Below are 19,985 nucleotides of genomic sequence, written 5' to 3'. Positions count from 1 at the left end.
AGAACGAACAAGCGGGTGAGGGGCAGAGAGAAGGAGAGACAGAATCCCAAAGCAGGTTTCACGCCCTCAGCACAGAGCCCAATGTGGGGCTCGAACTCATGAACTGTGAAATCATGACCCGAGCCAAGATCAAGAGTCAGATGCCTAACCGACTGAGCCACCCAGGCTTCCCTATGTTTAAAACAAGTTTATAACTTCTCAGTTAACGTCTGTCTTGTTTATGATTAAAATCTTATGTGGGTAGAATAAGAGAAAGAATTCTCAGAAAAACTATAAATAGTGTAACACAGAATGATTACTCTTCAGTTTTAAATGGGACTGTATGGATCTTTAATAAATATCAGATTATTGTTAATTTGTACCGTTGTTCTGATTCACATATGAAACCAAAAACAGTTATGAGTGTGGCCTCATTGGCTGAATTGCCAGTGCTCTCTTTCACCTGCCCTTGCATGCTTCCTCAATATGTACATTCTTTGGCCAGTCTCTGCCACCAATCAGGCTTTGGTCTAAAGGCCTCAGTTGGTAGTCTATGCAGGAAACTAACTGAATGTTATTTCTTCAGAATTTCATTTAATCTGTCAGGGGGATTGCGTTTGGGTAGTGTTCCCTCAGCCCTTTCCCTTTCTGCCCTTCCTTTGAATTTAAGGGAGGCAGTTTCCCTTGCACAGACTACTTCTCCTTTTTGTAAGTCCCTTCCCCCTAGTATAATGATATTGTAATGATGGCTGATAAACATGAATCGTCCTGACAGAACCAAGAACTAGCATCTTCAGTGTTCTAAATCCCACAGAGAATATCTAAGAATCTCTAGACGTCCCCTTTACTTTTGGCTATCCTTAAAACTAATTTTCTGAGGGGTACCTGGCTGGCTCAGTCGGAAGAGCATGTGGTTCTTGATCGCCAGGTCGTGAATTCGAGCCCCACGTTGGGCGCAGAGAATACTAAAGAAATAAGTAAATAAACTTAAAAAAAAAAAACAACCCTGCTTTTTCTGAAATGTTGGCGTTAGGATAAAATCTTTATTTTTGTGTATAATAATGTTTGTTAGGTTTTCCTCCACGTTGTAAATGTAATGGTTTTCAACGTTAGTATAGAATTTACAGGATTTTGTGGGGTTAGCCTTGGTAATCTTACACTACCGCTTCTTGTTTCTCTGGCTAAAATACGATAGACTTTCCTAACCACTTCAATGGGTATTTAAAAACATGTGAATTGAGGACTGTCTTCGTTATTTTGTGGATGACATTGTGATTGTTTTATGTCACTTGATGTCAGCAAAATGACCTGGGCTATATGTTCTCTAATCTCCTTCTCTGAATAAGATTAGTATTCCCTCAGCCCCTAATGAACCCATATTCTTCTGGGAATTTAGTTTATGATGCTCAACTTGTCCTTCTAAGAGTGACTGCTTTTTTGTTTTTTAAGTTATTTGAATAACTTTTTTTATTTTGAATTTTTTAAAAGATTTTTTTATTAAAATTTTTTTTTTCTTAACATTTATTTATTTTTGAGAGACTGAGAGAGACAGAGCGTGAGCAGGGGAGGGGCAGAGGGAGAGGGAGACAGAATCCCAAGCCAGGCTTCAGGCTCCAAGCTGTCAGCACAGAGCCCTATGAGGGGTTTGAACCCATGAACTATGAGATCATGACCTGAGCCTAGGTCGGACACTTAACCGACTGAGCCACCCAGATTTTATTTTTAAGTAATCTCTACACCCATCGTGGGGCATGAACTCACAACCCCGGGATCAAGAGTTGCATGCTCCACCAGCTGAGCCAACTGGGTGCCCCTGCCTGTACCTTTTTTTTTTAAAGACTTTATTATTTATTTTATTATTACTAAATTTTTTAATGTTTATTATTTTGGAGAGAGAGTGCACGTGCACACGAGCGGGGGAGGGGCAGAGAGACCAGGAGATACAGAATCCAAAGCAGGCTCCAGGGTCCGAGCAGTCAGCACAGAGCCTGACGTGGGGCTCGAACTCTGAACTGTGAGATCATGACCTGAGCCGAACTGTGAGATCATAACCTGAGCCGAAGTCGGATGCTTAAGTTACTGAGCCACCCAGGCTCCCAAGATTTTATTTTTAAGTAATCTCTATACCCAACATGTATACCCAAGTGCCTCTGGATAACTTTAAATGAATATTATTTGTTACAAAAGCATTTTATTGGAAATTGAAAGCATGAAATTGACCTCATATTTCTACCATACTAACAAATAGAAATTTTTTCCTTTGCATTTTGGCTTTTGTATAGTTTATCATAAGTATAATGAAGGCATATTTATGAAAAAGGTGCTCGACCATGTTTAATAATGAATTCTTCATAAGGAATTGGGATACTCTGGCTATATTTCTTTAGCAAATAATTTAATGGACAAATTGATTTCATTGTAAAATAATTATAAATTAATAAAATTGCAAATAAATAAAGTTGTTTAAAGGGGTATCGATATAAGTTTTGATTTCTATACTCTTCCTTTTTTGTGACTAGTAAAAACCAAGGGAGAAGATTTTTAAATATTTGATGGTTTACTTGCTATTTTGCCCTGAAAGATTTTTTTTTTTTTTCAACGTTTATTTATTTTTGGGACAGAGAGAGACAGAGCATGAACGGGGGAGGGGCAGAGAGAGAGGGAGACACAGAATCGGAAACAGGCTCCAGGCTCTGAGCCATCAGCCCAGAGCCTGACGCGGGGCTCGAACTCGCGGACCGCGAGATCGTGACCTGGCTGAAGTCGGACGCGTAACCGACTGCGCCACCCAGGCGCCCCGCCCTGAAAGATTTTTGATTCCCTTCAAAAGGGGATTATAAATTGACTTTACTTTACAACTGTTTTTTAGAGCTTCTTGTTTTTCTACTTTTTTCAATTTTTGTAGTTGACACATAATGTTACATTAATTTCAGGTGTACAACATAGTCATTCAACAACTCTGACTCTATACATTATGCTATTCTCACCACAAACGTAGTTACCATTTGTCACCATACAGTTGTTTTTCTACTTTTTAAAAATTTGTTTATTTTGAGAGAGAGTGTGTGCGCGTGCACATGCAGGAGGGGCAGGGGGAGGGCGGAGAGGGAGAGAATCCCGAGCATTCTCCACACTGTCAGCATGGAGCCTGATGCGGGGCTCGAACCCACAGACTGGGAGATCATGACCTGAGGTGAAACCAAAAGTCGGATGCTTAACCGACTGAGCCATCCAGATGCCCCTGTTTTTCTACTTTGAATGGGAGAAAGGAGGTAAAGTTTTCAGTGTATAGGACTAAAGAAAAATATGGTTAGAAAGAGGTATTCACCTGACCACTAACTCCCCCTGACTCCCAAATTCCTCCTCCAGGAAAGGAGGCTATGGTAACAGCAAATGAGACTACTTGTGGTTGACAGTTCTCATTAGACTGCCATTTTATGTATGTACATATGTAATTATTTAAGTTTGAATTCTGATGAAAATAGAGGAGAAAAGATCTAGATTTGGGTAGAAATTTCTCTGACAGTAGGATATGGATAGAACTTAATTTTATATTAACTATTATTCTTTACCTGTTGCCCTGAGATTGAATTGCCTATAATCTGAATATATTTAGAAAAATCTGTGAAATTTGCTGGTGAAATAAATGGTTAATTTAGTTTATATCCACTTGCTGGAGTTCAATGCTGTCCTTAAAAATAATTTTGGAGACTTTGGTAGCATGAGAAAATACTTTAAAAAGTGTTTATGGGGGAATCAGAATACCACATGATGTGCACTGTGGATGCAAATATGTAAAATATGTAGACATGTAGAAAAAGATGGGAAGGAAATGTTTAAAGCAGTAGTTACTGTAGTGGAGTCCAGGTTAACTTTTTTCTACTTTTAGTATTGTGTTTTTGTGAAAGTAAAAGGAAAAAAACATGCTAGAGAAAAGCATCAAAAGTGTATTTTCTCATCATTATTGATACTTATAATTCTGAGAAGTAGGAAATATAGAAGTCTTCCCTCAGAGGGTCTTTTATGTTCGAGAGATTGTGTTCTCACATTCCTTCTTTTATGTTCAACAGATTTCCAGCAAGCTCTTTATGAGTTATCATACCATGTCATTAAAGGAAATCTAAAGCATGAACAGGCATCTAATGTTCTTAATGACATTAGTGTAAGTATATATACATATGTTTTCTATTTTAATAATTATTGCATATTTGTTTAAAAAAAATTTTTTTTTAACGTTTATTCTTGGGAGACAGAGCACGAGCGGGGGAAGGGCAGAACGAGAGAGGGACACAGAATCTAAAGCAGGCTCCAGGCTCTGAGCTGTCAGCATAGAGCCCGACGTGGGGCTGGAACTCACGGACTGTGAGATGATGACCTGAGCCAAAGTCGGACGCTTAACTGACTGAGCCACCCAGGCGCCCCACGTATTTTGCTTTTGATACAAAGGTCTCTAAAGTATAAAACTTGCGTTTCATTTTATTCAAAATTATAGTAATGTTTTAAGGCAGTATTGGTAAGCCGTTGTTGGTAGGCGGAACTAAAGATATTTTAATCTTTTTGTCTCGTTGCGAGTACAGCAGAAAATGTTAGGTTAGCTGGGAGGGCAAAAAAAAAAATCCTGCATTATAATGAAATCAAGGTATACCTAATTAAAAATGCTACTATAAAAATAATTTGGCTAGAATATTTTTCTCCCAATATAGCATAGCAAAGCATTTTCTTTTGTTTGTGGTTATGTTTAGATGTTAAATATATTTTTAAAACTTGAGAATTAAAATTATTTTTAGAGACAGATCGAATGTGGGGAGGGAGGAGAGAGAGAGAGAGAGGGAGGAATATCTTAAGCAGGCTTCATGCCCAGCTTGGAGCTGATGAGGGGCTTGATCTCACGACTGGAAGATCGTGACCTGAGCTGAAATCAAGAGTCGGTTACTGAGCCACCTGGGCACCCCTAAATTATTTTACATTGAGGTTGCATAGTTCTTTTTTTTTTTTTCTTAACGTTTATTAATTTTTTTGAGATAGAGACAGAGTATGAATGGGGGAGGGTCAGAGAGAGAGGGAGACACAGAATCCGAAACATGCTCCAGGCCTGAGCTGGTGGCACAGAGCCCGACGCGGGGCTCGAACTCACAGACCGCGAGATCATGACCTGAGCCGGAGTCGGACGCTCAACCGACTGAGCCACCCAGGCGCCCCTACAGAGTTCTAACTAATGCTCACTTGATGCCAATTTTCCTGTGTTTGCTGTGTTAGAAAATATGAATAACTAGATTTTTTTCTAACCTTTTTAACGTGATTATTATTTCACTCTTTCATTTATTAGAGAATTTAAGTTAGATTCAGACCAGATACTTTTCATAGGTATTTGGTATTTGAATTGTATGATGAGCTTTCAAATTGTTAAGGGTGTTAATTATTGTAAACCAGTAGTTAAGTTTCTTCACTTAAGTGCAGTGTATTATTCTGTTATTATTAGGCTTGGTTTTAACCTTGTATAAATTACTTACCCAGTTGAGAAGAGCTTTCATAATAAGTTCCAGTGAGGTAAGACCTGGAGCTTCTTGATACCAGTATGAATTTCCCCTGTGTTGTTTTAAGCTTCTGTAGCCTTTTGCTGTTAGGATAGGTAATCTCCTTTGTATGCTTTTTGTGCTTTTCAAGGATAGTCTTAAGGAACTTCTATGTTTAGCTGTGGGATTTTTTTCCACCTACATACAGTAGAGGCCCAGTATGAGTTTCTCTTTTATCCCTAAACTGTATCTATTTGACTACAGCAGTATTAATTCCTATTGGAGTAGTCTGTATCTTCAACAACTAATATTCCATGTTGAACACTCTGGTCTGGCTCCCTCATTTCTGGTCTTTAAGTAGCCTGAGTACTTGCATTCAAGTAGACTTAGTGAAAGTTCATAGCCCTTAAACTTTTGAGACTGAAGTCTGGTATGCAATTAAGGTTATTTACTTCTGTAAATTGGCCACTGGTATAGAGTTTAGTGTATTTATGGATTTGATTCTAATACTTTTTCCCATTTTTTGAAAATGAATAGTTCAAATGGATTAAAAAAAGTTTTTTTGATGTTTGTTTATTTTTGGTAGAGGGAGAGAGAGAGACAGAAACAGAGCGTCAGCATGGGCGGGGCAGAGAGAGAAGGAGACACAGAATCCGAAGCAGGCTCCAGGCTCTGAGCTGTCAGTACAGAGCCGGACACAGGGCTCAAACTCACAAATCGTGAGATCATGACCTGAGCCAAAGTCGGACGCCCAACCCACTGAGCCACCCAGGTGCCCTGAAATAGATTTAATATGTATTTTGTTCTTACTTAGCTTCCCCTTTCCTTTGAGTCCTTCCATATATTTTTGCAGCTGGATCTTTGCCATGGTTTTCTCATAGTCTTGTATCTCACTGCCCCATATCTTCTTAGCCATGGAGGCATATCTTGCGTGTCTCTTACAGCTGCCAGTTTTTTCGTTAGAATCATATTTTTTTCCTTTGGTATCTGAAAAAGGCTAGTTTAAGGGTTGCTGTAGTGCTAGCAAACTAATTGCAATGATTGAACTATGATCCTTACTAAAGTCAGGAGACAAATCTAGAATAAATGTTGAAATTTTCATCCAGAAATGAGGGGAGAATTTTGGGTTTTTTCAAAGGCTACAAACATCAGTGCATAAAGAAAATAAAGATAGATTTTTGGTATTATTTTCATCTTCAGAAAATCTTGAGTTCTGGAACGACAGCTTGTAATTGTTTTTGTATTTTTTAGATTTCTGTTCTGATACTACTAGGACTTTCGCCTAGATCAGTGTTAATTCAGGCATGAGCACAACGTTTAAAGTTGTAGATGAAAAATGTACCATTTTTAACAGTCTTGTTTTAGGTAGGTATAAGGTACTCCAAATTCCAGTGGTTTCTAACATGAATTTCTTTGGAAAAATGTCACTCATTTGTGCTCTTTAATATTTCCTGAAGTGCTTGCTTAGGTTTCTGTTTTTTATGAAGTTATTACACTGTAGACATTTAAACATTTTTTTTCCAAGTGTTGTCTCCCTCTTTCTGTTTTCTCTGTATTATGAAACTTGAAGAATTTTATTATTTGTCACCATAGTGGTGTTGGGGTTTTGTTAGGTTTTAAGTTTTACTGAAGAGTGTTGTTCTGAAGCCATACGTGCTGGTATGCTATTCATGTATTTACTGTGAATAATTATATTTTTATAATTAGGAATTTCGTGAGGATATGCCCTCCATTCTTGCTGATGTATTCTGCATATTAGGTAGGTATTAAGCCTTTATTTATTTCACCTGTAAAAGTGCTGTTTGGTAAATTAATATACTGTGTTAAATAAAATGCTTTCTTTCAAACAAATGTTTCTACAAATCTAGATTGTATTATTTTACTTTTATAGAGAATGTGGTGTTGTAAGTCAAATGTGAGTATAATCACTGTTTATAAACTAACTTTAGATGGTTTTAGTTTATAATTCAAATAGTTGGGAGTTTTTTGGAATGTATGTTTATATAAAATTGAGCTAAATTAAGTCATTTCAAGTAAAAAAAAAAAGTTTTCTGAAGTTCATTTAGTCTGAATTATTCATATTTTAGTAACCACAGGATTAATCTTCTTCACTTCAGGTTATCAATGAATGTGAGAATCCCAAACTTAGGACACTCAAGAGATACTTACTTTGCTATTATATATACTCTTTTGATTCTTCTTAATTTTAGAAAGAGCAAGAAGAGCCAAAGTAATTAAAAGTACTTTTGTTTTGAGGATGAGAAACCAGCTTTGGAAATAGCAATTTCTCTCTCCAGAATAAATAAGAATTTATGCAAGATGGAAAAGAAATATTTCTTTGACTTAGAACAAAAGGTAGTGTCTCTCCATGGGGAGCATGGATTTAAAAAATAATATATATTATAAGTTTATTTCTCTAATTTTAGATTTGAATTAAAGTAACTTTGAGCACAGTTTTCTCCATCAGTATTATGCTTTCTAGAACTTTGATCTAATAGAAACCTTTAGCAGACATGATAGTATTCACTTTAAAATAAGATATCCTCTGAGAGTTTGTCAAGCTGGAGTGAATTAATTTAGCTCATTAATCTTAATTCCTAGAATAGATAGGTTACTTAAATGTCTTACTGAGAATCTGGGAATTTGATCTCAACAAATCTAAATGCTTGGTGCTTGATCCTTCAGGATATTTAAGATTTTATAACAGCAGTAATGTCAGGAACAGGTCAAAATGTATGTGGACTGTGAGTGATAAAAGAGCAAACCACTGATAGGGTGACCATATGTCCCACTTTGTCTTGTTTTCCATGGCATAATTAATAGTGCCTTATTTCAGTCTTAAAACTGTCCTGGTTTGGATCATAAAGTATATGTTCATACTGTCTATTGAATTGATTTATGCCAGCAACAACAAAAAAACCTCTTAAGCTGAATTTTTAAAGCAGGCAGTAAAGGTATTACATTATGTTACATATAAAAACAGCATGAGACAAGTTTAAAAAATTAAAAAAATGCTTTTTACTATAAATTTGTAGGACTGAAAGTGATTTGTAGGTAACATTTTGTGGAAGCTGTTGTTCCTTGATAGTGTCAGGAGTATATTTTGTCTTTCTTTGGGTGATCATAGGTTAGCTTACTAGTAAGTTCTAATAATTTCTTTATTTGTTTATTCTTTTAGGATATATTTTCCTTTCATAGTTATTTAGTAATATGAATTATTGTTACAAGTCATTGCTTTTTACTGATAACATGAATTTATGAGGATTGTTTGGTTTCTCTTGGGAAATTTCTTTTAGCCTATCAATTTTTTTTTTTTTTTTTTTTTTTTTTTTTAGTGTTTATTTAGTTTTGAGAGACAGAGAAATAGAACCTGAGTCGGGGAGGAGCAGAGAGAGAGGGAGACACAGAATCTGAACTGTCTGAGCTGTCAGCACAGAATCTGAGCTGTCAGCACAGAGCCTGACACAGGGCTCGAACCCACGAACCGTGAGATCATGACCTGAGCCGAAGTTGGACACTTAACCAACTGAGCCACCCAGGCGCCCCTAGCCTATCAATTTTTACAAGCAAGATTAGAATGGCAAACTTAGAGAATTTCACTCACCTGTTCCCTCACTCACCCATCCCTACCCTTAGCAGAAATAAAAAAGATCCAAGGATGACCCTAGACCAAACTAGGGGAATAGGAGTAAGAATGGAAGCTACCTGTAAGATAGTGATAATGGTAATAACGTAGATGCCATTTTTGGAGCACCTTTTATGTTCTAAGTATTATGTTACGCATTTAATTTCATTTTAATCCTCACAGCAACTTCTGTAAGGTAGGTTTACAGATCAGAAAATTGAAGCTCAGAGAAGGGATTTTTCAAGGCCTTTTATTTAGCCAGTAAGGCAGAGTTTGAACTTGGGTGTTTTTGATTCCAGAGACCATAATCTTTTTACTACATCATTTTATCTTTCTAATATTTTAACAGTTATAAGAGAAATCAGTGCTGTACTTTCCTGGTTAAGGTAGCAACTTCTTTAAAAGACTAATTATGTAAGGATGAGGGAACCTGAGAGCTATATTAATCTGGAAGGGGAAGTCTGAAGTAACTTGATGCACTGATGGGATCTCTGAGCTGGATTGGGTGGTTGGTGATCCTGGGGCCTAGAGTTGGAAATGGCTGAGGGCTTTTTAGTAAAATCATAGGGGAAATTAAAGAGAATTTACCACGTACTGACTCAAGGTTGATGAGTCAAAGATAATGAATAAATTTATTAGAATAGTTTCATAAGTTAGGACAAAAAGAATAAAGAAAACAGGGAAGGCATACATACTTGTGATAATAGAGTTCTGTGTTGATTGTTGAGGTGGATCAGCAGAGAAGTTTACTGAGGTCCTATTAAGGAGTTCTTAACATGGACAGAACCCATAGAGCGGTATTTTGATCAGGTCACGTAGCTAAGAGGAGAGCAGACTTGGCTTGAAGAGAATGAACCTGCTACGGTGCTCTGATCTTAGGGACTTTTTGGATAGATCTTAGGGACTTTTGGGCCTTGGTAGATAGATGTTGGTTAAAAGAATGGGTCCAGTTTAGTCCTGACCCCCCAAGATTAATATTCTTGAAGTTCTAGGTTGAGGAGGGACCAGAAGACCAGACAACAGGGAAGCAGCTAGGAGTCCCTGGAAGGGATTGATGAGATCCACATGGATTAAAAGTCTTATTGAGAGGATGAGATTGTATTACAGTTACATTGTATAAATTACACCCTGAAATTCTCTTAATACACTTGAGCTAACCATGTGGCCAGGATATTGGGAAATGGCATTGTCGAAGAAGGGAAAGGGGAGAAGGGCCAGGAAAATGGATATGTTTGATGATAAATTCCTTTCTCTTTTGATTCTCAGTGATGGCAATAGAAAGTAAACTGAAGCAAAACAGTGGTAGGACATCTGGATAGAACTGTAGAACCCTTAGAAGACAATTTTATTACATCTCTAAAATTGGTGCCTCTTCTAAATTATGAGTTGAGTTAAAGCAATAATCCTGAGATCAACCTTGTAATCCTGTCAATCCTCCTTGAATTTTTTTTTTTTTTTTTTGATGCTTGGCATTAAAAGCTAATTGTTTTATTTCCTACATCATAAAATTGACAAATTTTCTGAATAATTTACTGAAACTTGGGTCTCAGTTTTTAAATATTTCAGTAGGAAGAAAATAAAAATCATGAATAAATTTTTATTTGCTGACCAGAATTGTAATTCAAAATAAGATGTTAAAAATATTCTTTTAATACTGTCTCTTCATAGAGTTGATGGCCAGGTAGCTTGGTTAGAATGTGGTACATGGTACCAAGGTGGCCAGAGTCAAGGGTTTGATCTTCACAAGTAAGAGGATCTTTAGTGTTAGAAGGGATCTTTGTTCTCACCCAGTCCAACTTTCCACCTAAGGAACAATCGTTCTTTATCTCTGATGTGTGGTTATTTAAAATTTGCTTGAATATTTCCATTTTTGAGAACATTAATTTTTCAAAGTCTTGTTGCTTCTAGTGCCGTAGCATGTAGTTCCTGTGTAATCAACTTACCGTTTTATGGGTATGCCATTCGTCCCAGGGTCAGTCTCCAGCATGAGGAGAAATTAATCCTAAGCATTCATATGCATATGAAGGACAGCTCATGCTTACTATATTTACACATTTTTTTCCAAATTCAGAAAGAGGGGCTTAAAAATTAGTTTTAAAGAAAATAAGTATCCTATTATAGTGCTGTAGAGAGTCTAGAAAAATCAAACTTTTGTCTTTTTTTCTTCCATCATTATAGATATTGAGACAAATTGTTTAGAAGAAAAAAGCAAGAGAGACTATTTTACACAATTGGTATTAGCATGTTTGGTAAGTTATAAAAAAATACTTTCCTTTCTAGATTTTTACGTTGAACAATTGTAATCATAGTTAATCATGTTAATGGAGGAGGATAGTGACACTCATTTGGCTATTCATTCATTATAAGGTGAGAGTTGGATTTTGAAATCGAATGCTTTGTAAAATTAGACATGCTGATTATTTCTATGAAATATGGATGCTTCATAGCACTTAAACAATCTGTATATTTTAAACTTTTGGTCATATTCATGACCTAGAAAGTTCTAAATAAGGAAAAAGGTAAGCATCTATCAAGTGAGTAGAAATGATGTGGACAGCTTTTAAACTGAACAGTTTTTCATAAACTCTTTATTAGGCAAGGAGAAAAAGAATGGAGGTAGTTTAAAAATAATAAATTCAAGAACTTGTCATAATCATTGTCTAGTAAACCATGTTGTGTTCATAAATTTAGAACTGAGGAGAAATGCTATTACTCAGACCTGGAAGAGTGTCCTTGTCTTTGCTGTACTAGAATTTGACTTAAACAGTAGAAACTAAAGAAGGCTGAAGTGCTATATTAATCTTAAAGAAAAATTCAGTTGACAGACTCAACTTTAATCAGAATTTCATCTGTAGTTCTTACTTGTAGGCTGTGTACAGCACGCATGTAATTTTTTAGTGAGTTTTTAAAAGAGCTATATGTCACATATTTCAGTATTTGGGGAGTCATCCTTTTTGTTAAATTGAAGTTCCAAGATTTTTTTTTATAAATTAAAAGTTGTTGATATATGTTTAATGTGATTTTTAATATTCTTGTTTGGGAAAAATTATTTTGAATACATTAAGATTGCATATGCATTGGAATGCTAAGGAATAAATGGCCTTTAATATTTTTTAATACAGTATTTAGTTTCAGACACAGTTCTAAAGGAACGCCTGGATCCAGAAACATTGGAATCATTAGGGCTTATTAAACAATCACAGCAGTTCAATCAAAAGTCAGTTAAAATCAAGACAAAGCTCTTGTAAGTACATGTATCTTTATGTTGCAGATCACGTATCTGAGTATGTTTTCTTAGTTCTCATTTTGAATACTAGAAGTTTCTAAAGGCAGTTTGAAGATTTTTTTTGTTGCTGTTAGCATGTATTGTGTTTTTTCCCTTTTAAAAATAGCCTATGATTATTGAGTCAGCAGTGAACTTTACCTGTATGAAACCAATGTTAATTTTTCTCCATATTAGAAGTTTAAATAATAGTGCTTTTATTATTATCAATAAGATAATTTACAACTATGGATACACTCTAGTACATCTTAGTGATGGAAATAGTGGTATGTTATTGTTCCTTGAGAGTAGCAGTATTCTTTCTTTGTGTTACTGGTTTTCCCTGTGTGATTAACATTGGGGTGTCTCTTGTGAGCCACTGTTAATTTTTATTTTAAAAGCTACATGAAGAAGTAAACTTTGAACAACCATTCTTACGATTGTTGTAAATAAGAGAGATAAGAAAATTCAATGAGACGAATACAGTAATTTTTAATTGAATTAATTTTATCCCCCTTATGATGTTTATCTAATTTCAGTTATAAGCAGCAAAAATTCAATTTGTTAAGAGAAGAGAATGAAGGTTATGCCAAGCTGATTGCTGAATTGGGGCAAGATTTATCTGGAAATATTACTAGTGATTTAATCTTAGAAAATATCAAATCTTTAATAGGTAAGACAAATATCTATATACAGTATGTGTTACTAAGTTTTTTTTAACTGTTGGAGAATATCCATAAAGAGAAAGTGAGTGTGTTCCCTATAGGTTTCTTTTTTTTTTTTAATTAAGAAATGAGAGAAGTATCTAGCTTGTACTTTTAAGATTTTATCAATACTAACAAAATTTGGGATGATATTGGGGTGCCTGGGTGGCTCAGTTAAGCATCTGTTTTTTCTTAATTGAAGAATTTTTTTAAAGTTTATTTATTTTGAGTATTTTGAGAGAGAGTGCACACGCGTGCATGCATGTATGCTGGGGTGGGGGACAGGGAGAGAGGGAGAGAGAATCCCAAGCAGGCTCTGCCCCGACAGTGCAGAGCCCAACTTGGGGCTTGAACTCATGAACCGTGAGATCCTGACTTGAGCTGATATCAAGAGTCCAACGCTTAACCACCTGAGCCACCCAGGCATCCCTAGCGCCTGACTCGTTCTCAGCTTGGGTCTCAATCTCAGGGTTGTGAGTTTAAGTGCCGTGGTGGGCTCTGTGTTGGACATGAAGCCTACTTAAAAAAAATTTGGGATGGTATTTATGAGAAATCTTTTTGTGACAGTTACCTCTGTGTTGGTATTAGTTTCTGCTCTCTCTAGTATTTCTAGCTTTAATTTTTAAGTATTTTTCAGTAATTTTATAGGCAAAAAATAAGCAAATGTGAAACTTTAATAAAATCTTTATTGAACTCTTGAAACACGGAGATATTTAGTTCTTTTGAACTTGATTTAAAAAATATCTTTATGAGGGACTTTGATACAAACCTTATTTTGTCTTTACAACAGCCTGCTAAGTGCAGCAGATGTTGTAAAAGATAGGGAAGTGTTATTCTCCCTACCTTTTAAATAGAGAATTTCTTTAGCATTACTCTTTTTATTTGCATTGAGTGGAGGAAATCATTGGCTTCTATAGAAAGGAGGAGTGAATGGTAGAAAAGTAGGGTAATCCTTATTTTTCTGAATGGAAAGAGTTTTTGCTTATTTTTTAGGTGTGTGCTATCTTAAGGAAGATTTCACAGCACCTAGATGTCTTAGATTTTGAGACCTGTTGGAGAAGCCCTGTTTCCTGCTTCACTGATTATATTTTAAGGGATGTTTATGCTCGACTTCTCAGTTTTTTCTTTGCTTTTCAAATTCATGTATGACTAAGAAAGAGAGAGGAAGTGTCCCAATCCTTATCCCCTTCCTCCATTCTATATGTAGGGTCCCAGACAAAGCTCGATTTACTATAGTTATCTTTGTTTTTAGCTTAGGCTTCTGGTGATCAGCAGGTATAGCATGTAAGAAGTTTTTATTTTATTTATTTATTAAAATTTTTTTTAACGTTTATTAATTTTTGAGAGAGAGAGAGAGAGAGACAGAGTGTGAGTGGGAGAGGGCTAGAAAGAGAGGGAGATACAGTATCTGAAGCAGGCTCCAGGCTTCGAGCTGTCAGCACAGAGCCTGATGTGGGGCTTGAACCCATGAACTATGAGATCATGACCTAAGCCGAAGTCGGATGCTCAACCGACTGAGCCACCCAGGTGCCCCTATTTTATTTATTTACATTAAAATGTTTATTTATTTTGAGAGAGAGCAAGGAAGGGGCAGAGAGAGGGGGAGAGAGAGAATCCCAAGCAGGCTCTGCATAGCGCCAAGCCCAACACCGGGCTTGAACTCACGGACTGTGAGATCGTGACCTGAGCCGAAATCAAGAGTCGGATGCTCAACCAGCTGAGCCACCCAGGCGCCCCAGGAGCTTGTATTTTAAATTTACCCTTTAGTTAACATACAGTGTAATATTAGTTTCAGATGTAAATATACAACACTTCTGTACAACACCCAGTGCTCATCACAAGTGCACTCCTTAATGCCTATCACATATTTCACACATTCCCCTACCCCCTTTGAAGTGAGTCTAGTTCTGGCAGCTGATTTACTCTCTTTGCTACTTTCTCCTGTTAATTTACCACCAAGACTGGTAGCCCATGCCTGCAGGGCTCTTGCTGATCTGTGTGGCAGTGACCATTTTTAAAAATCCTCCTACAGGGTTTCCTTTCTATTCTTTTCAGGATAGGCTCTACATTTTTCTTGCAGCATTTTGATCTAGTTTCAGATGCTTGGCAGTATTGCTCTCCATTAGGTTTGTCTTTCCTTGCATCTTGCCATGGACTCTTTTAAGATGATATTTCTCACATAAAAATTTTTGTGCTATGGGGCGCCTAGGTAGTTCAGTCAGTTAAGTGTCTTGACTTTGGCTCAGGTCATGATCTTGAGGTTCATGAGTTCGAGCCCCACTTCAGGGTCTCTGTTGTTAGCACAGAGCCTGCTTCAGAGCATCTGCCCCCTAACTCCTCCCCCACCTCCGGTTATCTCTCTCAAATAAATAAACTTAAAAAATTTTCATTGTGCTATGTAAGCCCCTCAGTTGATTGTATTTTATCTGTTGGCTTTTTTTTTTTTTTGAGAGAGAGGGAGACCACGCCTGCCCAAGTGTGCACATCGGGGAGGGGGCAGAGGGAGAAGGAGAGAGAGAATCTTAAGCAGGTTCCATGCTGGGCATGGATCTCAGGAGTGATCTTAACAACCGTTAGATCATGATCTGGGCCCAAATCAAGAATTGGACACCTAGACTCCTGACTGACGGAGTCTTCCAGGTGCTCCTGTTGACATTCTTGTCTATCCTTGTTTCCTTTAAGTTTTGTCCTTGTGGGTTTATACCTTTTTAGTCCTTTGCTATTTTAGGAACATTTCACAGAAGGATTTTCTTGGAGGTATGCTTTTATCTAACTGGGAAAATAAACACTACTGTCTTATCTTGAACTTTGCTCTCATACGGAATAGGTTATGTTACTGTCTCTGAAGAACAGTGTGGTAGTCACAACTACAAGCTCACGATATATATGGATTTTCCATGAATATAAACAATTTGATTTCTTGGGCTAAACCCCTATTCTGGTCTATCAGCTGTACCCCCAAGCACATTAGACCAGAAGCACTCACATGTTACCTCCTCAGTATCGCCTTCCCTGGCCACCTCCCTCAACACTCCCTTTCATTTACTAGTTTTCTTTCTGAGCACTATCACCATATAATATGACATGAATTTTATTTTCTACCCCCATGGGAGTGCAAGCTCCACGAAAGCAGTGGTCTTGTTTGGTTAGTATCTCTAACCTCAGTGCCTAGTGTGTAGGTGCCAAATAAATACTTGCTGAAAAATACGTGCATCTTTCTCTCTTTCTCATAGAGTTTACAGTGATTTCTTCACCTCTCTTCTTTGACATGGAGAATTTTAGTAAACTCAACTCCCTGACTCAGGGTTTCTCTCTGGGTAGCTGAGTCCATCCTCCTCCCCATTGTCTGAGAAAGGAGTTTTTCATCGACGTGAAAATTGAGGTTAAGACTCCAGTTCCAATGAGTATTCTTTCAGTGTTAAAAATTTATTGGATTTCCCCTCAATGCAGACTCCACGCAGGCCTTGTCTCATCTGGCCAAAGCTGTTCACTGACACAGTATCTTATTTTTCATGGCATCTTTGGATGAGTTTTCCCTTGTTTATTCCCATTGATTTCTCTATAGGAGCAATCTGGACATAACACCTCTTACAAAACTATCTCAGGTCTGATTTCCTTCACTAACCATTGGCAGAACTGATGCCTAGTTTGAGAGGTATGCATTTAAATGTGCTTAAATTTCAGGACACTTGGTCTGATCAGAAGAACTCCTTATTTATCATACTTTAATTAAAACCTAGTCATTTGTTCCCTAAAAGATTCTGGCACATTAAAATGTGTATATCCTAAACAAAATAAACAGTGTTTTATATCCTGTGAGACAGTGGCTGTTTACTTCATGAGTAAGCAAAGAAGCAAAATCATTGAGTCCACCTGATGGTTGTGATCTCAAGTCTGACACTAAATTTTAAAAACTTATGAAATGGAATGGATAGCAATTAGTAGGCTCTTCAGCTACCAAGTCATAGACCCCACGCAAATGAACCCTGCATCCAGATGGCAAAAAGCATCTTTTAGAGGTCACCTGGGTGGCTCAGTCCATTAAGCGTCTGACTGTTGGTTTTGGCTCAGGTCATGATCTCAAAGTTCGTGGGTTCAAGCCCCACATCGAGCTCTGTGCTGATGGTGCAGAGTCTGCTTGGGATTCCCTCTCTCCACCTCTCCCCTGCTTGCTCTCAAAATAAATATAAAAATATTTTTAAAAAATCTTATAGAAATTCAAAGAAAGATATCAGAGACGGACTCCTTTGTTGAACCAAACTATAGGCACTCTACTTTTCTGAATGCCCTTTAAATAAAAGTAATAGCTGGGTACTCTTTTTCTTTCTTCTAAATTAGGGGTCAGCAAACTTCTATAAAGGGTAAAATAGTAAATATTTGCTTGCTTTGTGGGCCATATGTTGCCCTGTTCAACTCTGTTGCAGCTATTCAACTCTGCTATTGTAGTGTGAAAGCAGCCATAGACAATATGTAAATAAATGTGTTCTAGTACAACTTTATTTATAGAGACCGACTGTATTTGACCCACGGGCCGCAGTATGCTGATTTCTGCTCTAAATCAAGAGTTCTGGCTAAAAATTAGTTTTGGGGCAGGCTAACTGGAGTTTAGTTTTAGGGAGTGCAAATGGTTCTTCCGATTTTGGGTTTAGTGGTCCAGGATCTGTTTGGCCTAGACTCTAACCCTTTCCTTCTCACCCAAAAGCAGAACCCTCTTCACCAAGCCTTGGGACCTTCGTTTGTTGTCTTGTGTCCAAGGCTGTAGATTTTGCTGGGGGTGGGGAAGCCTGTGGTGGGGGCCTCTGCACCTTCAGTCCCGCAAGTCCTCTTGGTTACTTGGCAAGTGACCAGAGGGCCATTAAAAACCAAGTAAGACTCCAGGCCAAATGATTCTTGGGCAATTGTGGGACATTTAACCCCTTTGACTAATTTTTCTTGAGTGTTCTTTAGTGTACTAAGTATATACGTACTTAGTATTTTATTGGACCAATAAAATAATTGTATTGGACCAACTACAAGTGTTTGATTGGACCAATCTGGATATAAGGGCCATTCAGCCTAGAGGCATCTTATCTTTGTGTCAGCTCTCTGTGTCCCTTTGAAAGGGAAGCCTGTTGACTGCTTCCTTTACCTATGTTTTTGCTTTATTGAAGTTTCTTTACTATTATACTAATTACAAAGAAGTTGTTTTTTCCACTGTGACAAAGAAGACGGCGGTTGCTGTTCTCAAGCATACTGTTTTTTTTTTTTTAAACATACTTTTCTTTTTTTCCTTACAATTATACTTTTGTTAGGTACGTTTCTCTGCATCTTGGTTCTCTGGTTCTTTCCTTCAGATGTTCAGTTTTTTGCAAATACTACTTCTTAGAAATAGTCCAGCATAGGTTTTTATTAGCTTGTTTTAGTCCGTTTGGACTGCTATAACAAATTACCACAGACTGGGTGGCTTCTGAACAACAAAAATGTATTTCTCCCAGCTCTGGAGGCTGGAAATCCAAGATCAGGGTGCCAGCATGGTTGGGTTCTTGGTGAAGGCCTCCTCCAGGTTGCAGACTGCTGACTTCTTGCTGCATCCTCACATGGTACAAGAGGTAGGGGACTTCTCTTTTTGAAGGGCATTACTCTCATTCATGAGAGCTCTGCTCTCATGACCTAATCACCTCTCAAAGACCTCATCTCCCAAATACCATCATATTGGGGATTAGAATTTCCACATATGAATTTGGGAGGTGGGGCACAAGCATTCAGACCTGGCCTGTTTCTGAAGTCATTATAGATGCCAGATCATGTCCTTCTGTTCACAGCATGGTTTTTCTCTGTCTCATAAGGTCGTTTCTGTTCAGAACATGATGATTGAAGCTATCTTTCTGTCTTCTTGTCTGAAATGTACAGACTGGACACCTCTCCCAGTCTTGTTTACAATATTACCTTGGGATTTTTTTTTTTTTTCTGTCAGTAATCTCAATTTGGCCCACTGCTAAAACAGGCATTGTCAGTTTAATCAATATTTTTTTTTTTACTCTAGTTGCAATCACTTGCTCTAATATACTAGTCATCTTGTCTATCTTTCGGGGGAAACTTGAGTTACTTTTCAGTGCATTGCTTCAAAGGCCTGTCATCCAAAAGGTGTGAACTCTTTTAGGCCTTTTATTGATCTCCATATCACAAGCAGCTGGCACATAGCAGGTAGTTATTTAATGTTTATTTAAATGAAGGAATGAGTACATTCCAGATCTGTCACTTATTTTTCTACTTGCTCCTTTCCAATATGGTTCCGTTTGTTCCTTGAAAGCCATAAAGGCATTATATGTGTGTATATATCCCTAATGTAGCTCGTGATCGAGGTAGGGAGCTAGGCTTCTGCTCTCTTTCAAGAGCACATGACTGTTGATGCTTGGGCTAGACAAAAAAGCCTTTCTAAGATGGTTGAGCACAAGAGTGCCTATGTTCTACTACAGCTGCCATTAGAAAAAAAAATTATTTTGGACATTCTAAGCTTACTGATTATTACTAGAATCTTATTCTGTATGAAATAGCTTAACTGTTACTTAGCAAATCTTTAAGGCTTTAAAAAACATTTTCTAAATCCTGGGTTTGGTTACTTGTAACATCTTATGGAGCAAAAGTCATTCTAATTGGTTGGACTAACTTATGACACCTGAGACACTTAATAGAAAACTCAAAAACCAGTTTTTCTTTTGTGAAAGATGCAAAGGTTGATATCTGTTATAAATAGAAGTACATAGCTTTTCTTTTAGATTACTACCTTAAATTGCACCTAGAAAGAAATTGGTAGCTCACAGTGCAGGTCACTGATAGAATAGCCTTGATGCAGTAATACTGTTAAAAAAGACATGAGGGTGGTTCACACTAGCATGCTGAAGGTCTCAACTTTTGCAATGTTA

The 19,985-nt window shown here is 37.2% G+C and overlaps 1 protein-coding gene across 15 annotated transcripts in view; it reads left to right on the top strand.

Moving 5' to 3' along the window:
* The window catches only part of THOC2 (THO complex 2), a 113,821-nt gene that overhangs the window by 16,570 nt on the left and 77,266 nt on the right, over nt 1–19,985 (top strand). For all 15 annotated transcript variants that reach the window (XM_045472126.1, XM_045472122.1, XM_045472121.1 and 12 more), the window contains exons 3-7: nt 4,050–4,141; nt 7,200–7,251; nt 11,296–11,366; nt 12,240–12,361; nt 12,919–13,052. In XM_045472126.1, coding sequence (XP_045328082.1) covers nt 4,050–4,141; nt 7,200–7,251; nt 11,296–11,366; nt 12,240–12,361; nt 12,919–13,052 — 471 coding nt within the window. The remainder of the gene's footprint in view (nt 1–4,049; nt 4,142–7,199; nt 7,252–11,295; nt 11,367–12,239; nt 12,362–12,918; nt 13,053–19,985) is intronic.

Source organism: Leopardus geoffroyi, chromosome X, assembly GCF_018350155.1.
Source record: "Leopardus geoffroyi isolate Oge1 chromosome X, O.geoffroyi_Oge1_pat1.0, whole genome shotgun sequence".
NCBI classification, from domain to species: domain Eukaryota; kingdom Metazoa; phylum Chordata; class Mammalia; order Carnivora; family Felidae; genus Leopardus; species Leopardus geoffroyi.
The sequence above is the reverse complement of the archived record's forward strand: the minus strand, read 5'-3'. Positions and strand labels throughout refer to the sequence as shown.